This window comes from Coenobita brevimanus, chromosome 99 (genome assembly GCF_032717465.1).
Source record: "Coenobita brevimanus isolate Jiangsu-jjx chromosome 99, ASM3271746v2, whole genome shotgun sequence".
Taxonomy (NCBI): Eukaryota; Metazoa; Arthropoda; class Malacostraca; order Decapoda; family Coenobitidae; genus Coenobita; species Coenobita brevimanus.
In genome coordinates, this window is record NC_137052.1 from 12195303 (window position 1) to 12218034 (window position 22732).

At 42.3% G+C, this 22732-nt stretch overlaps 1 protein-coding gene across 1 annotated transcript in view; it reads right to left on the minus strand.

Moving 5' to 3' along the window:
• Positions 1–359: 359 nt before the first annotated feature.
• LOC145414437 (protein CEPU-1-like) overlaps positions 360–22732 on the minus strand; it is a 508144-nt gene continuing 485771 nt past the window's right edge. Inside the window, exons 6-7 of the mRNA XM_080283989.1 lie at positions 1824–1972; positions 360–415 (exon numbers count right to left, since the gene is read on the minus strand). Coding sequence (XP_080140115.1) covers positions 360–415; positions 1824–1972 — 205 coding nt within the window. The remainder of the gene's footprint in view (positions 416–1823; positions 1973–22732) is intronic.

Sequence of the window (22732 nt, forward strand, 5' to 3'; positions counted from 1 at the left end):
CCATATGATACTGGCTGCATATCATTTTTTTTTTTTTTGCCCATTTATGGAGTACAACTCTTGTGCCTGTAGACTATGTGTGTATGCATGGGGGGGGGGCACATACAGTTTTTAAAACAGGTAGTCAAAGGTTTCTCTTTCTGACTCCCTTCAACCTCCCTCTCTACTGCACTGCTGCATCCTAATATCTTTACTATGGTTACTCTTATGGCAACTACTCTTCAAAGCCGTCTCCTTGCATCTTTTCTCCATTCTGGTGGGCACATAGCAAGCATCTGGCAATGCATTTTCACCCTTTTTCTGCCAAACCCTCGAAAGGATAAAATAAATCATACTCTTAGTATCAACACTCTATGTACCTACTCTGGAGCTGTCTTCCTCAGTCTGCATTTCCCTATGCCTGTGAACTCCGTTTCTGAAATGAGTGAATCCAGATTTAATCTCTGAAACGAATATTGAATTTGGCTCTATTTTTTTCTTTCTTGAAGGAACAACTTTTTGGGTTTATAGACTCAGTTTCTTTCCTAAAAAAAAAAAAAAAATGACTCTTTGGTTGCGGAACACCACTTTCAGCCACTGGAGAACTTACGCGCCCTATGTAGTTCGCTAAGCAATAATATAGGTGTGGGAGACTTATACTCCTAGAGTGTTCGGTGAATGAGTGCACTCAGAAACTATGTTCATTTGGTAGTGCTGGTAAGTGACAGCAACTGCAAAAATGTGAGAACACTTCACTGACATACTGCTGCACATCTTAAATGCTCACCCCATTTCGAATTAAACCTATGTCCGAAGGACTGGTAGGCAAAAGCTCTACAGACTCTTCCGCCTTTCGCCCCTAGGTCGAATTAAACCCACGTCAGAAGTTCCGGTAGGCAAACGTTCTACGGACTCGTCCATCATGGGTTTAGATATAAAGTGAAGTGTAAATACAGATGAACATCTTTTCATCCAGTAGTAAAACTGGGAACCTGGATAAAAATTACACGGTTGCATGTCGTATTATAGATGAAATCAGCGAGTCGGCAAAAACTGATTGCTTTTATGACTCATCTGCAATCAAATGGCGTTAATCCCTAACAGATCTAGTAAGGTTATGATCTAGGATTTTTTTTTCATCTGAATCCTCTGGACTGGTGATAGTCGGAAAAAAAACGCGTCAGTGCATTCATAGCAACGAAAATTTTAATAGGTTTACCAAGCTCTTATAATATGATTCTCTGCACATAATTCATTTATGCAACTCGACCCCAAATAATTGTGCTACCCTCCTCAACTTATAAGGATCTCTCACATTTTAATTTACCATAAACACCCACCTTCTTTTTGGCCTACCAACCCTTCTTCGATCTAGTTACATTCTCATATATACTCTGTTCATCACCCTTTCTTCTTTCTTCCTTCCTCTCCATATGACTACACCTCCTCTAATCCGTTTATACCACAGATGGTGGATGACCCTTAATCTCTGGTCCAAAGAGTTAAAAGCAATATACTGGAGTATAGTGGTTTTATAAAGAATAGGTTTCTGGATAAAGAAGTTATGAATGATTATATACAGTTCAGCAGGCTGTATACAGTGAGTCATATAAAGACTAGAATGACTAACTGGAGGGGAAAAATAGAGCAGCTCGGATTATTTCCATAAAATGCGAAAAACTAACTTGAAGAAACGACTGTTGGGGAAGCAAATAGCAGGGCCACAATAAGAGAGAGAGAGAGAGAGAGAGAGAGAGAGAGAGAGAGAGAGAGAGAGAGAGAGAGAGAGAGAGAGAGTGAAGGAGTAAAAGAATATTAATACTGAGAATCAAAAGTTTGCCCACCTTGCAGCACAAAGACAGATACATGGGCTGGTTGTAGACTCTCTGGTTGGCATGTGTAGTTTCCGGCATCCTCCCTGGTGACACTGGAGAGAGAGAGTCTGGCACTGGCCTTGGCACCCTCCTGCGCCATATGCAGGCTGACACCGCCTCTGGGAGAGAACAAGAAGGATTTATTCACTCCGCGGAGATGAAAACAGGGAAAGCTACAGGTATGGATAGGTGTGCTGTGGAATGCCTGAAAGATGGTGGAGCGACTAGTGTTGAGTTGTTAGTAAGATTGTTGAATGTGTGTTTTGTGAGAGGTATGGTGCCAGTTGACTGGGCAAGTGCTTGTGTGGTTCCACTGTATAAAGGTAAGGGTAATAAGTATGAATGTACTAGTTTTAGGGGTATAGGCCTGTCGAGTGTTGCAGGTAAGATGTATGGTAGAGTGTTAGTTAACAGAGTTAGGTAGGGTACAAAGGGAATGATAGGTGATGGGCAGTGTGGCTTTAAGAGAGGGAGGGGATGCGTGGATCAGGTTTTTGCTGTGAGACAGGTGCTTGAAAAGTGTTTAGCAAAAGGTAAGGATGGGTTTTGGAAGTTCATTGATTTAGAGAAAACGTATAACAGAAATGATAGGGAGGCTTTGTGGACTGTTGTGAGATTGTATGGTCTTGATGGTAGGTTGCTAAAAGGAGTAAATATATATACATATATATATATATATATATATATATATATATATATATATATATATATATATATATATATATATATATATATATATGTATATATAAAGTTCATTGATTTAGAGAAAACGTATAACAGAAATGATAGGGAGGCTCTGTGGACTGTTTTGAGATTGTATGGTCTTGATGGTAGGTTGCTAAAAGGAGTATATATATATATATATATATATATATATATATATATATATATATATATATATATAAATATATATATATTAATAGCAGAACGTGTGTAAGAGTGGGAAATACTGTGAATGATTGGTTTCCCGTTAGAGTAGGGCTGCGGCAGGAATGTGTGGTGTCGCCTTGGTTGTTTAACGTTTAGATGAATGTTGTTGTAACGGAGGTGAATGCAAGAGCATTAGGTAGGGGTTTGAGTCTGGTGAATGTTGATAGTAGAGAATGGAATCTGAATTAGCTGCTGTTTGCGGTGGGTGATTCAGAAGAGTGATTGAGGCAGTTGGTAGAAAAGTTTGGAAGGGTGTGTGAAAGGAGGAAATTGAGAGTAAATGAGAATAAGAGTAAAGTGATGAAGTGTACGAGGTTGGCAGATGGTAGGACTATGAATATACTTTTGAATGGTGAGTTGCTTTTGGAGGTAGAGTGTTTTAAGTATTTAGGGTCACATGTTGCCATGGGTGGAAGAATGGATGCAGATGTGAAGTATAGAATGAATGAAGTAGGAAAGGTGCTGGGAGAAACGAAAAAAGTGTTTAGATGTTCGCTTAGAATGGATGTAAAGAGAAGGCTGTATGAGGATGTTGTGGTACCGACTGCATTATATGGGGCTGAAACAAGGAATATGGGTGTAGCAGAGAGGAAAATTTTAAATGTAATGGAGATAAGGTACCTGAGGAGTATATGTGGAATTACGCTTACGGGTCGAGTGAGAAATGAAGTGAGAAGGAGAACAGGATTTTCGCGGGAGATGGCTGATCGGGTTGAGCCAAGGGTGTTGCGATGGTTTGGGCATATGGAGAGAATGGATGATTAGCGATTGGTGAAAAAGATAACTGGAACGGATGTGAGAGGTGTAAGGTTGAGAGGAAGACCACGAATAAGATGGACGGAAAGTGTGAAGAGAGTCTTGGATGCGAGAGGGATGTCCATTGTGCAAGGAAAATTGGCTGCTCATAATAGGAATAATTGGAGTGAAATTGGGAATGAATAAATGGTGATGCAGCCCCGAGGGGATATTTTCCCGCATTTGATCTGATCAGCTGATCAGGTCAGGTGCGGGTAAGGGGATTGGTCCATTGTGATATGGCAGGGTTAAACCAGCTCTGCTGTTGGGCTCTGCTGCGGATGTCGCTGATTGCAATGTGCAGTTGCCCCTCGTGCAGTGTGGTGTGGTGAGGATCTGTCCCTTCTCCCCTTAGGGCTAAGGTGCGAATGAATGTGTGTTTGTGGACGAGTAAATTATGAGTGTGTCGTCTTGTCACGGCTTCCTTCCTTTGTTTGGGGGAAGCAGCCCAGGTATATAGATAGATAGGTGTGTTTTTGTGTGTGTGTGTGTGTGTGTGTGTGTGTGTGTGTGTGTGATAATTATTCCACGTCAACATTTCCTGGCACATTAACACTCTGCTCCAATTGAACTTTGATATTAACTAGCATTACTTGTGATACCACAACGAAATGAAGGTTAATGACAACAGCATAATTCCTCCTAGGCTCCCATAGTTCACCCTCATCTGAATACATTCATCATGGTGTTAGGTGTAATAAAACATTTGTGCTACCCATTATTCACTACCGTGGGACTGTCTTATAGTCTTAAAGCAACAAGATAGACATTTAAAATGCATTATCAGACAGAAGGAATTAAAAGAACCCTGGGTGACTCAGGAGTAGAACAGGCACCTCTCGACCTACATGTGCACTACTCTATATCTCAGGGCCTGATTGGTAGCATAAGAGATTTCATGGCCCCTCTTCCTTTAAATTTTGTTTTGCATGAATCATTTGAATATTTTCTTTTATCTCAATAATGTCGATGTAGTTGCAGCAGTATAAACTAAAAAACACTTAAAGATAGCATACCTCCGCCCAGACAACATACAATAGATTATGGTTTACAAACTAACCTCCGTTCAGAGCCGTTGACAGAGGAAATGATTTCTATGGTCTTTTCTATCCTGCTATTTACTCGCAAAGTGGAAATACCTTCTTTACGACAATAAAATTTGTGACTTTACTCCTGCATCCGGGTCTGTATCCAGATCAAAATCTAGTCAACTCCTTCTTAGCTCAGTGTCGACATATCAGCCAGATTTAACTGACATCTGATAGTAACTTTTTTAGATATCTTGTGAACAAACAAACAGACACACAAGTAAAGGACGGGTACGTTACCCCCAACCAACTTCACTGTTGGAGGCAGCTCGAGAATGTCGAGGTTTATTGTGCTGAATAAATCCAAAGGAAGAGGTTTAGGGATTATACAAAGTTCCCTACAAGGTGACCCTGAGTGTGAAACTCAACTCATGATGGATATTACAATTTCATTCTAATAACACCCCCTTTTCCATTCACACTGACTACAGAACATTTCATTCATATTAGACATGTCTCTAATCGTTAAATATAATTTAAGTTGTATCCTCATTACACACAGTCTGTCACGGGGTTTTTATAATATCAGGGTAATTTTGAAATAAATGCTTAAATATTATTTAAATTGATAATAATATTCAATAATACTGAAGAGCAGGGACAATGATTGTCTTGCTAAATCGTGCAACGATTCTCTAAGAACGAGAATTCAGAAACTTTCTCAACAGTACACAGCAGAGACTAATTACTCACGATTGCTGACTTACTGTACTGTTAGCCTCTGGAGAAAGTTACTTCACCCCTGACAATAAATAACTAATACTAATAATAATATCAGGCTCTTGCTGATGCTTTAACTCCTATCTGGCACAACGGATTTTAAGTTAATACAACAAGACTGGTCTAACTACCAGTTATGAAAGCAAACGTTTATGCAAGCTAGGAGCTGTATGGAAAATAAGCTTAATTATGGAGAAATGAAACAAGATTTTACTTTACATTGAGCTCAAGAAAAAGAACTGTTAAATTTATTAATTACAAAAAATAAATTTAACGTTACAATTCAAATCAAATTAAATGAGACGCACTCACTCACTCACGCAATAGCTAAATACTTACGCCTAGGAAAAAACACCTTAATTAAACTCTTATGACTAGGGAAATACAAGAAGGAAATACTATAGTCGACGAATGCTGCGTATCACCCAAGCTGAACTAGGATGGAAGTACTGAAGAACTGTGGAGTTTGGGTACTAGCTGACCTCACACTGCTGGCACAGGACCTCTCTCCGTCGCAGCAACAACTGGACTGAATTCAAATCGTGGGAAAGAAAAGCGGAGCACTAGGCTGTATTTTCTAACGGTTGAGTGAGCGAAACGTGCCCAAAACAATCGCTCATCGGAAGCGCTAATGTCTCACACAGAGACGATCATGTATGACAATGAAAAACTGATTTGACTAAGCTTCCGTCCGAATGAGCGGTTAACTGAACGATAAACAGTGAGTTTTCCACTAATAGTGCGTGGCTTCTCACAAAAGGGAAATGTCGCGAATTGATTCGTGACATTACGCCCTTACAAAGTTAAATTTTTTCCTTATGGGAAAAAATTTGTGGATATATATATATATATATATATATGTACACATCCTAAGTCATTCACACAAGATTCACACTGTGGTGTGTGTGCTATCCTGCTACAGGAGAAAGTCGCAGTCGCCAGTGAGCGAAAAAACCTCGTATTTACGTTAATAGAAGCAAGCTTGAGAGAAAAACTCCTTGACGACGGTGAAAATCCTGTACTCAGGTCAAACTGAACGAAAAGTCGCTACATTTACACTGACAACTAATTATTGTGTAGTGTGATGTATGTAATACACGGTGTAGGTGTGACAGTTGTAGTGTAACTGTACCTATGTGTAAAATGACACAGTAAATAATATGGCGACGACGAAGGCAGAGGAGAAGAGGCGGCAGCGTGCGGCAGACGATCAGCTGGCCCGCACAGCAAAACTGCTACACCCATTGCTGAACCTGCAAAACCAATTGAGGTGGAGCATCAAAAGTGTCAATGGGACAAAATTTCATTATGTTACAATTACTCTCTGCCTAGCAGTCAGTGCTACGACGTACATTCGAGGTCGCCATTAATTATAGCACACAATTATGGTCGGCAAGTTGAGAATCCTTGTGCAAACTCGGGTCTTCCATAGCCTCGAACTGCACACGGGTCCTCAACCTGTGCCTTAACCTACAGTACTTATATTAATATCGGGAAGCTGAGAATCCTTGTGCAAACTTGGGTCTTCCATAGCCTCAAGTCGCCTCTGCGGAGTTCTCACTTCCCCCTTAACCTACAGTACTTATATTAGTATCGAAGAGCTGAGAATCCTTGTGCAAACTTGGGTCTTCCATAGCCTCAAGTCGCCTCTGCGGAGTTCTCTCTCGAACTTCCCCCTTAACCTACAATACAGTACTTATATTAGTACCGGGAAGCTGAGAATCCTTGTGCAAACTTGGGTCTTCCATAGCCTCAAGTCGCCTCTGCGGAGTTCTCTCTCGAACTTCCCCCTTAACCTACAATACTTATATTAGTATCGGGAAGCTGAGAATCCTTGTGCAAACTTGGGTCTTCCATAGCCTCAAGTCGCCTCTGCGGAGTTCTCACTTCCCCCTTAACCTACAGTACTTATATTAGTATCGGAGAGCTGAGAATCCTTGTGCAAACTTGGGTCTTCCATAGCCTCAAGTCGCCTCTGCGGAGTTCTCTCTCGAACTTCCCCCTTAACCTACAGTACAATACTTATATTAGTACCGGGAAGCTGAGAATCCTTGTGCAAACTTGGGTCTTCCATAGCCTCAAGTCACCTCTGCGGAGTTCTCTCTTCCCCCTTAACCTACAGTACACGTGTATGTACAGGCCCTGGACATACTGTGTCCTGTGGGGCCAACAAGTGAGACGTCAGGTCCACACTTTTGACTGGGAACCAGGCTAGTCCTTGGATTACTCAAATCTCTGAGGATGCCTATCACGAAACCCAGCATACAACAACTGCCCATGTTAGTCAGCAGTTAGTAGGCGAGACATCAGGTCTGCACCTACGTTATCACTTCCCTTGATGTATCTCACAACAAGGTTAAACTGCTGTAAATACAGTGTCCAGCGTGTCAATCTTGCATTAGCCGTCTTGGTCGTGCTAAGACTAGTGAGTGGCATATGGTCAGTTTCCAGAACAAATGATGCCCCAAATAAATAATAATAATATTTTTTAACACCATCAACCACAGCCAAGAGTTCCTTCTCAACAGTACTGTAATTCCTCTCGGCGGGTTTTAGCCTACGGCTGTGGTATGCCACTGGGAAGATTCCACCTTCCGATTCCTGCATCAATACAGCACCTACTCCATCTTGTGAAGCATCAGTGTGCAGTATGAAAGGTTTGCTGGTATCAGGCAACTGCAAAATGGGCTCCTTGCACAACATATTCTTGAGGGTGGCAAAAGATCTCTCTTGTGCTTCTCCCCATTCAATGGTGTTTGGAGCATATTTCCGTAGCACTTCGTACAACGGTTGGGCAATGAGAGCAAAGTTGGGAATAAAACTCCTATAATATCCCACTAGGCCAAGAAATGCCCTAACCTGTTTCTTGGTCACGGGTCTCGGGGCTTCTTTAACCTTCCTGATCTTGTCACCCTGACACCTGCAGTGATTGTTGCCAACAATATGACCGAGGAACTCCACCTCACTGTGAGCAATCTTGCATTTGCTAGGCTTCACAGTCATGTTGAAACTCTGGAGTCTACTGAAGACAATTTCCAAGAGTCTGAGGTGCTCCTCCAATGTGGCGGAATGAACGAGGACATCGTCAACGAACATCTCTACTCCTACAATACCATGGAGCACTTGTCTCATGGCACGATTGAATACTGCTGGGGAATTGGTAAGTCCAAATGGGAGGACTTTATACTGGTACAACCCCCTAGGAGCAGCAAAGGCAGTGAAATGACGACTCTCAGGATGAAGGGGAATCTGGAAGAATCCCTTCGCTAGGTCGAGCTTCGTGAAATATCGTGACCCTGCCAGCTTGGAGAAGGTGGCATTATGGTCACCCATTGGCTCAGCATCCACTTTGGTGATTGCATTGAGCCTTCTATAGTCGCCACAAATCCTGACTCCACCATCTTTCTTGCGGACTACTACCATCGGACTACAGTAAGGAGATGAGGACTTTTCGATAATGCCTGCAGTCTCCATGTCAGCAATTTCCTTATCTACTGCACCCTGTAGTCGCATGGGAATCGGATATGGCTTAACCTTTATAGGAACATTGCTGGTCAACTCAATTTTATGACACACAACCTTTGCAAGTCTAGGTTGGTCTGAGAAGACATCAGCATACTGACAGAGCAGTGACCATAGGGCATTCTGGTCCCCTACTGCTAAGTCAGGGTTAAGTGAAACATCTCCGACAGTCTCTTCCTGATGGGACTGAGCGGTTAAGGGCTCGTCATCATGGTCATCAGCTGGGATCACCGCAGCTGCCCTGGTTTCTTCCAGTGGCTGGTCACTATCATCAGCTACTCGTAGGCCAGTCTCCTTGGGGTCTGACTCATGATAAGCCTTCAACATGTTAATGTGGAACCTTTTACGAAGATTCCCCATCTGTATTATGTAGTTGAGGTCTGAAATGCAATCTACTACATCGAATGGACCCTTCCACTGTGCCAACAATTTGTTCTGGGCAGTGGGGAGTAATACCAAGCATTTATCGCCTGGACTAAACTTCCGAAGCTTTGCCTTCTTATCATAATAAGCCTTTTGAACTTCACGCGCCTTGATCAGTTCTTCCTTAGCTAACTCGCACGTCGACTGGAGGCGGTCAGCCAAATCAAGGAAGTAGGTGTAGGTGGTCTTGACTTCAGGGTCGGGTTCTTCATCGTCCCATAACTCACGAAGGACTTGAAGTGGGCCCCGGACCGACCTCCCATACACCAGTTCAAAGGGTGAGAATTTCAATGAATGCTGTGGGGCTTCTCGATAAGCAAATAGAAGAGGAGCGATGAACCGCGGCCATTCCTTTGGCTGTTCGGCGGTCATGCGCCTCAACATCTTCTTGAGAGTTCCATTGAACCTCTCACACAACCCGTTACACATGGGATGATATGGCGTAATTCGTAAGCCTCGGATGGACAGCAACCTGAACGTTTCGTTCATCATTGCCGAAGTGAACTGCGAACCCCGGTCGCTCAAGACCTCCTTAGGGATACCTACACGACAGAACACTTCAATTAATGCCTCAGCAACAGTGACGGCCTCTATATTCTTAAGGGCCACGGCTTCAGGCCACCGTGTGCTGAAATCAACTATAGTGAGGATATACTTTGATCCATCACTAGCCCTAGGAGAGATTGGCCCAACTATGTCAACTGCTACTCTCTTGAACGGTTCAGAGATTATGGGCATTGGCTTCAATGGCGCAGGACGGACATGTCCCTGGTCAGTGGTACGCTGACGCACATCACAAGAACGTACGAGCCTTGTTATTTCCCGTCCCATTCCTGGCCAGAAAAAGTCAGCATGGATGCGGTCAGAGGTCTTCTTTTGACCCATATGACCTCCCATCGCTGAACAGTGACCTAATTCAAACACTGCTCGGCGATACTTTGCAGGAACGACAAACTGCAGTCGAATCTCACCCTGGGGTGTCTGTGACTCACGGTACAGCCGTCCTCGCTTACGAAGCTTGTCCTCCCCGTGAATACTTGATCACTTTACCCTCCAGCTTCTTGTGCACTGAGGCAAGTGTCGAGTCAGTCTGTTGCTCTTGGACAACATCTTGACTATGAATCAGATCTTGCGGCGTTGCAACGGTCAACGGAGTGACGCGATCTGGAGCCTTGGCCATGGCTCGTGTTATCGCAGCAGCCGAAGTCTGAGTAGCAACATCTACGGCACAACTATTTTTGATGCCAGGTATGTTGCCTAAGATGAGGTCAAATAAAGGTTCTGGCATGACAACTGCAGCTGTCAAGCCAGTGAAAAATGGAGACGCCACCTGGATACGTGCCTCAGGGAACAATCTCACTGATCCATCAATAAGTCTAACTTGGATCTGTCGACCTGTATACTCATCAGGCCGAACTAAACTCTGCTTAACAGAGCAACCTGAGGAACCATTGTCCCTCAGGACATTTACAGAAACACCTCCCACAGACCATGGCTGAACAAGAAAGGCAGTGTTGCTGGTGGAAGGGTCTGAGGAGGTAGCAGCCAGTCATTCATGAGACTGCGGAACAACCGATGCAGCAAACGTGGCGCCCTGGGAACTAGGTGTCTGGGGAGAGTTCATGGTCGGAGGGGGACTTGTGAAGTGTTGGGAAGTACCTGTACTGGTAGAGATGGCACCACCGGGTACTTGTGGAATGAAGGCTGCATTTGCCTCCTGCCTCCGATACACTAATTGACCTGACTGAGGGTTACGTGGCTTGTCCTTGTATTGCTGTTGATGCTTGGGAAACTGCTGCTGGTTGGGGTGTTTGTTGTACCGCTTCCACTCAGGTTTCTGAGTGTTCTGCCCCTGGTCCTTCTGTGGTTTGCTTGGACCTTGACCATTACTCTGAGAACGGCCTTGGTGCTGGGATTCAGTCTGAGACGGCTTCCCAGACTTGGCAGTATCTTTTCTGCTCCAGGTGTTTTGCTTACGAGCTTGATACCCGTATGCAGTAAAGAATGCGTCAGCCTTCTCTGCCATTTGGCTGGCATCTTTCACCTTGGAGATCTTAAGCTGTGCTATGAGCTCAGCAGGCCACGACCTCTCTAGCTGTGTACGCAGCATAAGGTCAATTATCCCCTCACGCATGGAAGGAGTTTCATCTTTCTCCATCCACTCATTTAAGTAAGCTGTGAGACGATCAAGGAACTGAACAGCTGTCTCCTTGTCTTGGAGACGAGCTCGCATGAACTGAACTTTGGCGTCGTCTACTGTGAGACCATACGCCTTAATGAGTGCAGCTTTCATCATCTCATATGTGAGATTGTCTCCACGAATTCTGTGGAGAATATCGAGGGCAGGGCCCTCAAATAGGCTAAGAAACTGAAGCCGCTTAGCTGCCTCATCCAGTTGATACATGTCTGCCATGTCCTCAAAACGAGCTATGTACGGCTCGATTCGCTCGCTTTCCTTGTATGAAGGAAGCTTGATGCGTGGGGTCGCCAGGACATGTGCAGGGAGAACGCTCGTGGAGCTTGGACCAACTGCAGCAGACGTGTCTGAAGCCAAGGAATCTCGCTTGAGCTTCAGCACTTCAAGTTCATGTATCTCGCGTGCTTCTCGCTCGGCACGTTCGTGTTCTCGTTCTTTGTCTCGCTGTTCACGCACGTATTCGCGCTGTTCTCGCTCTTGTACTAGCTCGTGTTCGCGCTGTTGTCGCTCGTATTCGCGCTGTTCTCGCTCGTATTCGCGCTGTTCTCGCTCTCGTTCACAAGCATCTTTCTCACGTTCTTGCTCGTAATTAAACCGTGAGAGAACGTAACTCTGTATTTTCTCTGGGTCAGTGAGACCCATATCTTTGGCTTCCTGTACATAAGCACTGGCTGCCATGATGCTAGCTCAATTTACTAAGTAACCGAATCTGAGTACTGACTGCTTAGCGAACAAATGCTAATAAACACAAGTAAAGAGTACATACACAAGTTAGTGGTGACCAGTCTTATCTAGTTAACTGGCAAAGATTAAAGCAAAAATGCAAATGACTGGGAAGACTCAATAATAAACACAATGGGTACGGCGACTTCCCAGGAGTGAATAAAATCGTCTGGCGTTACCAAAAATAAACTAGAGTTAAGTACTCTATGGATTGATAAAGCAAAATTCACTTGCTAAATTAACGGTAAACACCAGTAAACTTGTGTCTATAAACTTTAATGATAAATACCTAAATATGAATGAGTGAGCACTATCTCGTGAATAGCTTTAGGGTTAGGAGTTAATATCCTGGCGAGATCGCCAATTGTCACGGGGTTTTTATAATATCAGGGTAATTTTGAAATAAATGCTTAAATATTATTTAAATTGATAATAATATTCAATAATACTGAAGAGCAGGGACAATGATTGTCTTGCTAAATCGTGCAACGATTCTCTAAGAACGAGAATTCAAAAACTTTCTCAACAGTACACAGCAGAGACTAATTACTCATGATTGCTGACTTACTGTACTGTTAGCCTCTGGAGAAAGTTACTTCACCCCTGACAATAAATAATTAATACTAATAATAATATCAGGCTCTTGCTGATGCTTTAACTCCTATCTGGCACAACGGATTTTAAGTTAATACAACAAGACTGGTCTAACTACCAGTTATGAAAGCAAACGTTTATGCAAGCTAGGAGCTGTATGGAAAATAAGCTTAATTATGGAGAAATGAAACAAGATTTTACTTTACATTGAGCTCAAGAAAAAGAACTGTTAAATTTATTAATTACAAAAAATAAATTTAACGTTACAATTCAAATCAAATTAAATGAGACGCACTCACTCACTCACGCAATAGCTAAATACTTACGCCTAGGAAAAAACACCTTAATTAAACTCTTATGACTAGGGAAATACAAGAAGGAAATACTATAGTCGATGAATGCTGCGTATCACCCAAGCTGAACTAGGATGGAAGTACTGAAGAACTGTGGAGTTTGGGTACTAGCTGACCTCACACTGCTGGCACAGGACCTCTCTCCGTCGCAGCAACAACTGGACTGAATTCAAATCGTGGGAAAGAAAAGCGGAGCACTAGGCCGTATTTTCTAACGGTCGAGTGAGCGAAACGCGCCCAAAACAATCGCTCATCGGAAGCGCTAATGTCTCACACAGAGACGATCACGTATGACAATGAAAAACTGATTTGACAAAGCTTCCGTCTGAATGAGCGGTTAACTGAACGATAAACAGTGAGTTTTCCACTAATAGTTCGTGGCTTCTCACAAAAGGGAAATGTCGCGAATTGATTCGTGACACAGTCTATCCTAGGGTGAATGAAATCGCCCTATGGTACGAAGATAAAACTAACAGAATACCGTATATATTGCAAAATTAACCCTGGAATGCTAACCCTGGATGTATCATACCCGATGCATATGATTTTATTGTCATTGTGTAGGATTCCCGTGCTCCTGGGTTAGCCAGTTTCCCAGTAGCTTCAGGATCCCGCCGGTTGTGGTAGAGGATGGTTATACCATTGTTCTGTGCTCGTGGGTTTAGGCTGTAGGACTTGATTTGGGTGTGCAAACCCCTTTTTTCAATGCTCTTCCTTATAGATAACATAACAGCAGGAGAATGGCAACCCCTTCAAAGGTGGCCAAAGGCCAAGGATTATGTGGGAGGATTATGAAAGACATCTGCTAATTTTATATACATATATATTTTCCGTGAAAAATTCAAGGCAATTTTTTTTTAGTTACTCTTTTTGATTACCCATTACCTACCCATATTATAAGATTTTCATTCCTTTGTGATGGTAACTCATAGTACAAAACCTAAAGTTCCTTCGTGTACATTTATATTAATAAAGCATTACATTTGATTTTTTTTATTTCCCAATTTCGGATGTGAGACACCCGGGGTAAGTGTTAGTGTTACTACTTTAGTATATACGCCGAACGTCTGATCGATAAGTATCTGACGTTTAGAGGGTGAGAAAAATATGAGACAAGCTTACTGAATTTAGACATTCTTCTCCCTCAGAGTATGCCCCTTGGGACTCAACACATTTAGCCCAGCGGTGCTTCCATTGCCGGAAACAAGGAAAGTAGGGAAAGTAAGTTTTGGGAATCACCAGCAAGATCTTCGTCTCATTTTCTTTGTCACATTTGCGTCCTTACATCTCGAACACTTCAGGTGTATCTTCAGTTTGGGAAATAACCAAAGTTGCAGGGAACCGTGTCAGGAGAGGTGGGAGCCAGTTGGACCTGTGTGATCCTATGTTTACTAAAAAAAAATCCAGAGGAGACGAGAGTAGGCAAAAGACTGGCAGCTCTACCACGACAGTGTTCTCTCATCGTGGATTTTTTGGTCAAAAACAGAATCATAGAGGTCCAGCAGTCTCCGTACTCTCTTAATATGGTTCCTTGCGACTTTTGGTTATTTCCTATACTGGAGATGCCACTGCAGGATTCGAGATATAAGAATACAAATGAGATAATGAAAAATTCGACGAAGATCTTGTTGGGCGACCGCAAAAACTAAGTTTAGAACATGTTTCCAGCAATGGAAGTACGGTTGGGCTAAGTGTGTTCAGTCCCAAGGGACATACTTTGAAGGGGGTTAAAGTCTGAACTGAGTAAGATTTTTTTTTTTTTTTTTTCATTAGCTAAAAGTCGGATACTTTTCAGTCAAACCTCATATGTAATGTTCATGAAGCGCTATCTTTCAGTGCTAAGCAGACTTGAGTGTTGCTTCGACTTACTAGTACCAGACTATATACTTGTAGGTGCAACCAAGCTAGAGAAATCTATTGGCTGCAGTCAGACTAAAAACATTACCCCCAACTGAGTCGCAACCCAGCCATGATGGGTGTACTGGTCGTTTTCTTCTCTCACATCTCCCCTTTTGGGGGTAGGAACATGGAGTGTACGGTGGAAAACAGTGGGGCCGCCTCATCCCCCACATTTCTCGAGACCCTTTTGAGCCATAGACCTAGCCAGAGGAGGGGTGGCCCTTCGAGGGAAGGGGACAAGGAGGGATATCAGGAAGATGGCCGACCACCTCGACCTCCATCTCTCCTGTGACCCTCCTAGACCACAGCCCCACCTGGAAAGGGTGAGAGTAGCCCTATGGGGGTGGAGACAAGCCTGTTCGTGGAGTGCTGCCATACAGTGGTAGGCAGGCATGGGTACTGCAAGGTAGCAGTATTCAGATAAATAGCACTGCTTTACCATAGCCACTGGCCATCCAAACATGGTCTAACTTTCTAATTTTAAACAATTTAAATACTGTGCATTCTGATACACACGTACATATACAACCCTTATAGCTCTTTCACATGAACTAGGCTACTGTCGGTCCAATCAACCTTTTCTCATATTTACTTAGCCAGGAAAGGAAAAGGTTACTTCTATCAATCTCCCTCCTGTAGAATTCCTCTAATTAACAGTTAAAGAGAAAGTTCATGGAGTTTGGGATGTAGGAGTCTAATGAGCTGGTGGTTATATGGTTATAGAATACTGCTGCCCTAAAAGATGCAGGTCTTATATAAGAAAGCGTGACTTTGCATGTGATAAGCACTTTCTTTTAATGGAATCATGGAAATATTATTGAGAAAGTGACTGAATTTTGTATGACAAGTGCCTTTTTCACGTAGGTCTTCAGTTATATGCATCGATGGTAAACTTATTGTCTGCACATCTCTCTCTCTCTCTCTCTCTCTCTCTCTCTCTCTCTCTCTCTCTCTCTATATATATATATATATATATATATATATATATATGTGTGTGTGTGTGTGTGTGTGTGTGTGTGTGTGTGTGTGTGTGTGTTTGTGTTTGTGTGTGTGTGTGTGGTTAATCAAAGGCATCTGAGTGCATCAGAGATTTATTCCTTCTAAGTACAGCTGAAGTACTCTTGGAAAACACTGACTTTTGTCTCTCATGTTAACTTTGTTCTTCATTTACTACTAGTAATTCACTGGCTGACTAATTCTCACTTGCTGGCCCGGACTGACTACTCCGTCCATCAATGATCAGTCTTATTGTTTGACTCACCAAATCTATCACTGATTCACTGACTGTTCACTGATGAAAAATACAACTCACTTCCTCTGTCACTCATGAGTAGATGATTAAAACTTACCCTCTCTGACACACTGCCACCAAGCCAGCCAGGCCCATTAATATATCCCCCCAGCTCCCAGCTAGGACCTTTACTCTAGTAAAGAACTCATACTCTGTAACACAATAATGTACATTCCAGATCCTAGAGGAGAACTCACATTTTCTCACACAATAATACATTTAAAAACACACAACAACACTGACAAATAATAATTCCGACCGTGAAATCCAAAGATAACAAAACCAATGCCGAAACTTAAAGAAAGCTCCTTACATCTCCAGAAACAAACACAACCCCAGTGCCAACAGCACAACACTGAATTTCTAGAATGTTCTCCAAATGTTCGTATAAAAAATAGTACCCCAATTCCACTGGCATAATATTGCTGCTCCCTAAAAACTGTCTTCCCCGACACGTCCACTTGATCTTACCTATCTAATAGACTATAGCTTTAGCCGTCTGTGTGTGTGTGTGTGTGTGTGTGTGTGTGTGTTTTGGGCAGCCGAAACTACACATTCAAATCTCACCAAAATTGGCACAAAAATCACAAAAAATTTGCTAATGTGAAGAAAACTTGGTCCTATCACAATTGAAAATTTTTTACTATATTTAATGAGCGGTGACATTTTGACCAAAAAACGCCGCTCCCGGCACCCGGCATAGGATTTCTGTAGAATTTTTTGCTCATAGCTACAATTGAAATATATTATAGCAGTAGCCATGTGTCAGTGTGTGTATTTCGGACTTGCGTTCGGACATCTTGGGTTCCATTCTCGAAGCTGCAAATAACATGATCAATTGGTTAGCTGCAAAAAATCCAAGTGACAACATTACTGTAGACTAGAAAAGCACATCAACGGACCATCCTGGGCCCTCGATATCGCCTTGACGGCCTATAATGACAACGTTAGACTAGAACAGCACATAAATGTGACTCGGATTACCTGATATGATCACAACTTGAGCGGGAAGCGCGAGGAAACGAGTGAGAAGCACGAGGAAATGAGTGCGAAGCACGAGAAAGCAAGCATGTAGTGTGAGAGCTCTCCGCATGAGCAAGTATGAGGGGCCTGAAGGGCCCACGAGCACTTGTATATATAACTATATGCAGCATAAACTTCTAGAATAATGGGTCGTTGCTGTCTCCTCTGCTGTCTAGGTCCTATTGCATGAAGGGTTGAATCACCAGAGCTGTGAACTCCGTCTTCCTCATCAGCCCTTCTTTTATTTCCGGTATCCAGTAGGTCCCTGGCTCCACTCCAAGAACACTTCAGAGGTCCATGATATCTCCTCAGGAAAATACATCTGCATGCCTCATCAAAAGCCCCTCCGCTGCTCGATCTGTGACTTCTGCAGGCACCTCGTGTTCTTAGCAAAATGGTCCGCTAGTTCTTCCTGGGACTTAACTGTGTTACTCTTGCATACAATGTTCGTTGTCTCCTGATCAACTTCGTGGCATAAACTCACCTCTGTTCCCTCATGTATCTTACAAGGATGAATAATTTTGTTGGCTATAATTGGCACTTCTTCTGTCATAGGGTCAGCTAAGGATCTGTCCACCATCACTCCCCCTTCTACCATGCCATGGCTCCTGTGTTCCACCAGTCCCAGGAAACTGTACAGCATATCATAGATCTTGCAAGGCAGCAGCATCTCCGAATCAGGCGGAATGACTGTAGCCTGTTTCTTCTACTCTAGCAAACTTTCATGCTCCATTGCCGTCAATGAAACACTCCTTCTTTCTAAGAGCATTTGCATCAAATGGAAGCCAGGTAGCCAAGGCCGAGACAGCAGGCAGTCCAAACACGAGATATAGGAGTCCCCAGTGTCCACCAAACGCAAGGCCAGGGTCTCTTCCATACCTCCCTGCAACATCCCGACACTTAACCGTACCCCAGACCAAGTGAAGTACCCTGTAACTCTTCACAGCTGCTGTAATGCCTTTGGAAGCTGGCTATTATCCACCAGTTCCAGCTTCCTCTCTGCTCCTGTGTCAATGACCATTGGGCACGCTACTCCCTCAATCTCACCATCCAAATCCAGGCACCAGTCACTGGCGCCCAAAGGGTGTGCTGGGTGCTGACCCTTATCTAAACATTATGCCCTTAATTGGTTTAGGGGTAAACCTGTAACTGCAGGTATAGGGGGTGCATGATACCTCAGGAGGAAAAAAAATGTAAAAAATTGCCAAACTTAATTTTTATGAAGGAAAATACACAGGGCTACTCTTTAGCTTTATATGTGTGTGTTTAACATGAAACAGAAATTTAAATGACAGTAATTCCTTACTTTCCCTTCAAAAGGAAATAATTACTTTGAAAAAAATGAAAATTTGTACATGATGGTATCTTATTAACTTCTATTTTTATATCATTGTATTATCATAATATCATTATATTAGGTTAGGTTATATTATTATATCATTATATTAGGTAAGGTTTGGTTAAACACGTACTTCCCTACCCCACTGTGCAGGTTCAGATATTCACTACTACCAACACAGAGCAGGAAGCGATATATCTCACCACCACACCTGATCACTCACTGACACTGGAAAAGTCAAGGACAGCCATTCTGCAGCCAGCCTTAGTTCATATCCAAGGGATGGTTGAGGTTTATTGCTCATGTAATGCCACTTAGGGATGAGTGAGGCTGATCAACTTGCCTAGCCCAGGGTTCCTACGCTGCTCATGGGGCAAAACAAAATTAGATAATGAATGATTGATTGAATTATTATTTTATGTACCTTATGTCTTTATATCATTACATTATTATAATTTTATGTTAGGTAGGGTTATATTAATATAATATATCATTATGTTAGGTTAGGTTTGGTTACACATGTACTTACCCTACCGCACTGTGCAGGACACCATAGGTATAGGGGGGTATATCTTGCCCCACTGTGTTCTTCAGATATTCACTACTACTAACACAGAGCAGGAAGCAGCATATCTCACCACCACACTCACTGACACAGAAAAAGTCAAGGACGGCCAGGCTGCAGCCAGCCTTTCTCCATGGTGAAACATGAAATGATGTCATAGCGTGGGGTAGGTGTTACTCCACTATTCCTGTTAAGGGTGAAGGTCTTCTACCCCTTTACTCACTACTTGTATTTCATTTATAACTCTTTCCTCCACTATACAGGAACTGTCTTTCCTCATTTCTCTTACCTGGTAGCTTATCCTCTCTACCTTGTTGTACATCACTTCTTGTGCTTCAGTATATTTGTTTTGTTCTTCATGATGTTCCCTCAACAAAGCTAGTATTTCTTCCTTTTCTTTTTCATAATATTTCTCTTGCTCTTCATCCCGTTTTATCAAGACTGTGAATATATCTTCCTATTGCTCTTCTTGCTGTGTTTCTCAACATTTTTTCTTCTTCTTCATATTATTTCTTTTGCTTTACTTTCATTGCTTTCTAATATTTTTTCTTCATAATTTGCACTCAACACTGAGAGCACAACTTTTTGTTCACAATATGGCTTTCTTTTTCATAAGATTTCTTTTGTTCTTCTTACTGCTTCTTTTGTTCTTCATCCTGTTCCTTTAGTTTGTCTTGCTATGCTCTGAACATTAAGACAGTAACTTTCTTTTATTCTTCATGCTTTGCCCTCAACATTGCCAGTATATCTGCCAGAAATACATCCGCCATTTTGTCATCCTGTCTTTGCATCCCCATCTCTCAAAATGTATCGCCACACCTGCCACCAATTGTTGCAATCTTAGGATTAGTTCCACTCCTGACACCGATTGTTACAACCTTATTGGTTCGCAGACAGGTCGAGAACGACACGCAGACAGACCAGGAAGCTAATCAAAGGCAGGTGAATGCCTCTGCGTTTCATTCCTTCCAAGCACAGCCAAGGTACACTTGCAAAACACTGACCTCCCTCTCCCACTCCAACACTGTTTTTCACTCACTGCTACTTGTTCACTGGGTGACTTTTTCACACTTATTGACTTTGGCTGACTACTCTGTCCATCACTGAGTACTCTCACTGTTTGACTCACTAACTGCCATTCATTCACCGGCCGTTCACTGACGAAAATCACAATTTACTCTGTCTGTCGCTATTGGCTGACTAAAACTCATCTGTCTGGCATATTGCAAGAAAGCCATGAGGGCCCCTTAATATCCCCCCCCCCCGGCTCTTCCCACTAGCACAGTCCAGAATATTCTAGTAAAGAACTTACATTTTCTGGGGGATTTATGCACATTCTAAATTGAAGGAAAGAACTAATATAATCTCACACAATAAGACAATTGATTTAAACACATAAAAACAATAATGACAATAAGTAACTCTCACCATAAGACGGAAGGAAAGGAAAACAAATGTCAAAATTTCCAGAATGTTCCTCACATCTCCAGATACAAACACCACCCCAGCCCCACCAGCAATGTTCCCCACATGTTCAGATACTAAACACTACCCCAGTCCCACGGGCATAGCAACACCAATTAGAGGGACACTGAGTGGACAAGGGCAACATAATTTCCAAACCACTCTTCATAATAAGTTAGACTTTCTCATCTTTGATTAGGGTTTGTTTTCTGGATCCAAAATCTGTAATACGATCCAGATCGATCCTAAAAGTTAATCGATTGTTCCCTAGGACATGGGCTATTTACCAACCAGATTTGGTTCAGATCTATTTGACAAGTGCTCGTGGGCCCTTCGGGGCCCTCGCACTTGTTCCTGTGGAGGATTCTCGCGTGTATGTGCTGTTCTAGTGTAACGTTGCCACTTGGATTTTTTGCAGCTAACCAATTGATTATGTTATTTTGCAGATTCGGGAATGGAATCCAAGTTGTCCGAATGCAAGTTCGAAGTACACACACAGACACTCGGCTACTGCTACAGTTTATTTTAGTTCTACCTTTGGGCATAAAATTCTACGGAGATCCTATGCCGGGCTCCGGAAGCAGCGTTTTTTGGTCTAAATGTGATCGCTCATTAAATATAGTAAAAGTTTTTCAATCGTGATGGGACCAAGTTTTTTCAGATCAGCAATTTTTTTTTGCGATTTTTGTGGCAATCTTGGTGCGATCTGAATGTGTAGTTTCGGCTGCCTAAAACACACACACACACACACACACACACACACACACAAACACACACACACACACACACACGCCTACTGCTATAGTATATTAAAGTAGTCCTGTTTGCAAAGAAACTAACAAGAAACACATAACGCGTGAATACATACTCTCCTTGTTGGAGAGAACAATAAGACTGCTCCCTTTATATACCAGAGTGCATATGAATGGCAAAACTTAAACCTCACTTTCCACTGTCTCCATAGGCAACAACAATCTTATTGACCTCATCTGCAGTTATAGCATTATCATTACAACAGTAACCAGTATGACCCAAGCAGCCTCAGGAGTATGTTTGAAATATGTTGGTTATTTCGGCAGAAATAACGTTGGTGTCACCGGTATAACAGTTTAACCAAATTGGAGAAGAGTTTCATTCACGAATCAGACTTTGCCTTTGTTTCAGATGAATATGAGACAGCATTATAATGCTGGATTACTTATAAAAGCAAACAAACAGATGAATTGTTGATGTTTCAGTTACCGAAAAAGTAATATCAAATATAAGCGTTTTTCAGCAACACTGTTGACCTTCTAGATGCTTCTTTACTTTTCTATGTCATCAGTTTTCCTTGTGTGTTGCCACAGAATGTTCTAGTGTCAAATGAATGCAAAACGAATTAGTAAATTTATACATTGCGCGAAGTTGATACATCTGTAAAATTGTACAGATATTCCTGGCAGGAATTTGTCCGCAACTCTTCAGTGGCCATAATTTCAACATGTTGCCATATAACCGATCAGTTGAGCTAAATATATATTTTACCTGTGCTACAAAGTTCAACACATAGGCACAGAATAAGAGAGCAAAAGGAAGATTTCAGTAGAGAGAGGAAATCAAGGAACATGCAGATCCAGCTGAAGGCAGAGGGTTCTGGCCTGAAACATTTTCAGGAACTGAGGGAATTCGACACATAACTGATATTACATAATTACATTCGCAATTCGATTACAACCTTGAAAATCATATTTAACTTCATTAAAAAAGACATCCCTCCCTCTAATCCTTTTGCACAAGAAAAAGAAATCACAAATATAATTTAAAAAGTCACGACCATATTGTGCCAAAAGTACAAAGATATCAGTGTCGACACATTTCATTTCATTACATTGGTCAGGATCCATCAATGCATAGTTATCTGAGCAAAATTAACCATTGCCCAAATTACCAATTGGAAAATTTCAGTTACCATGC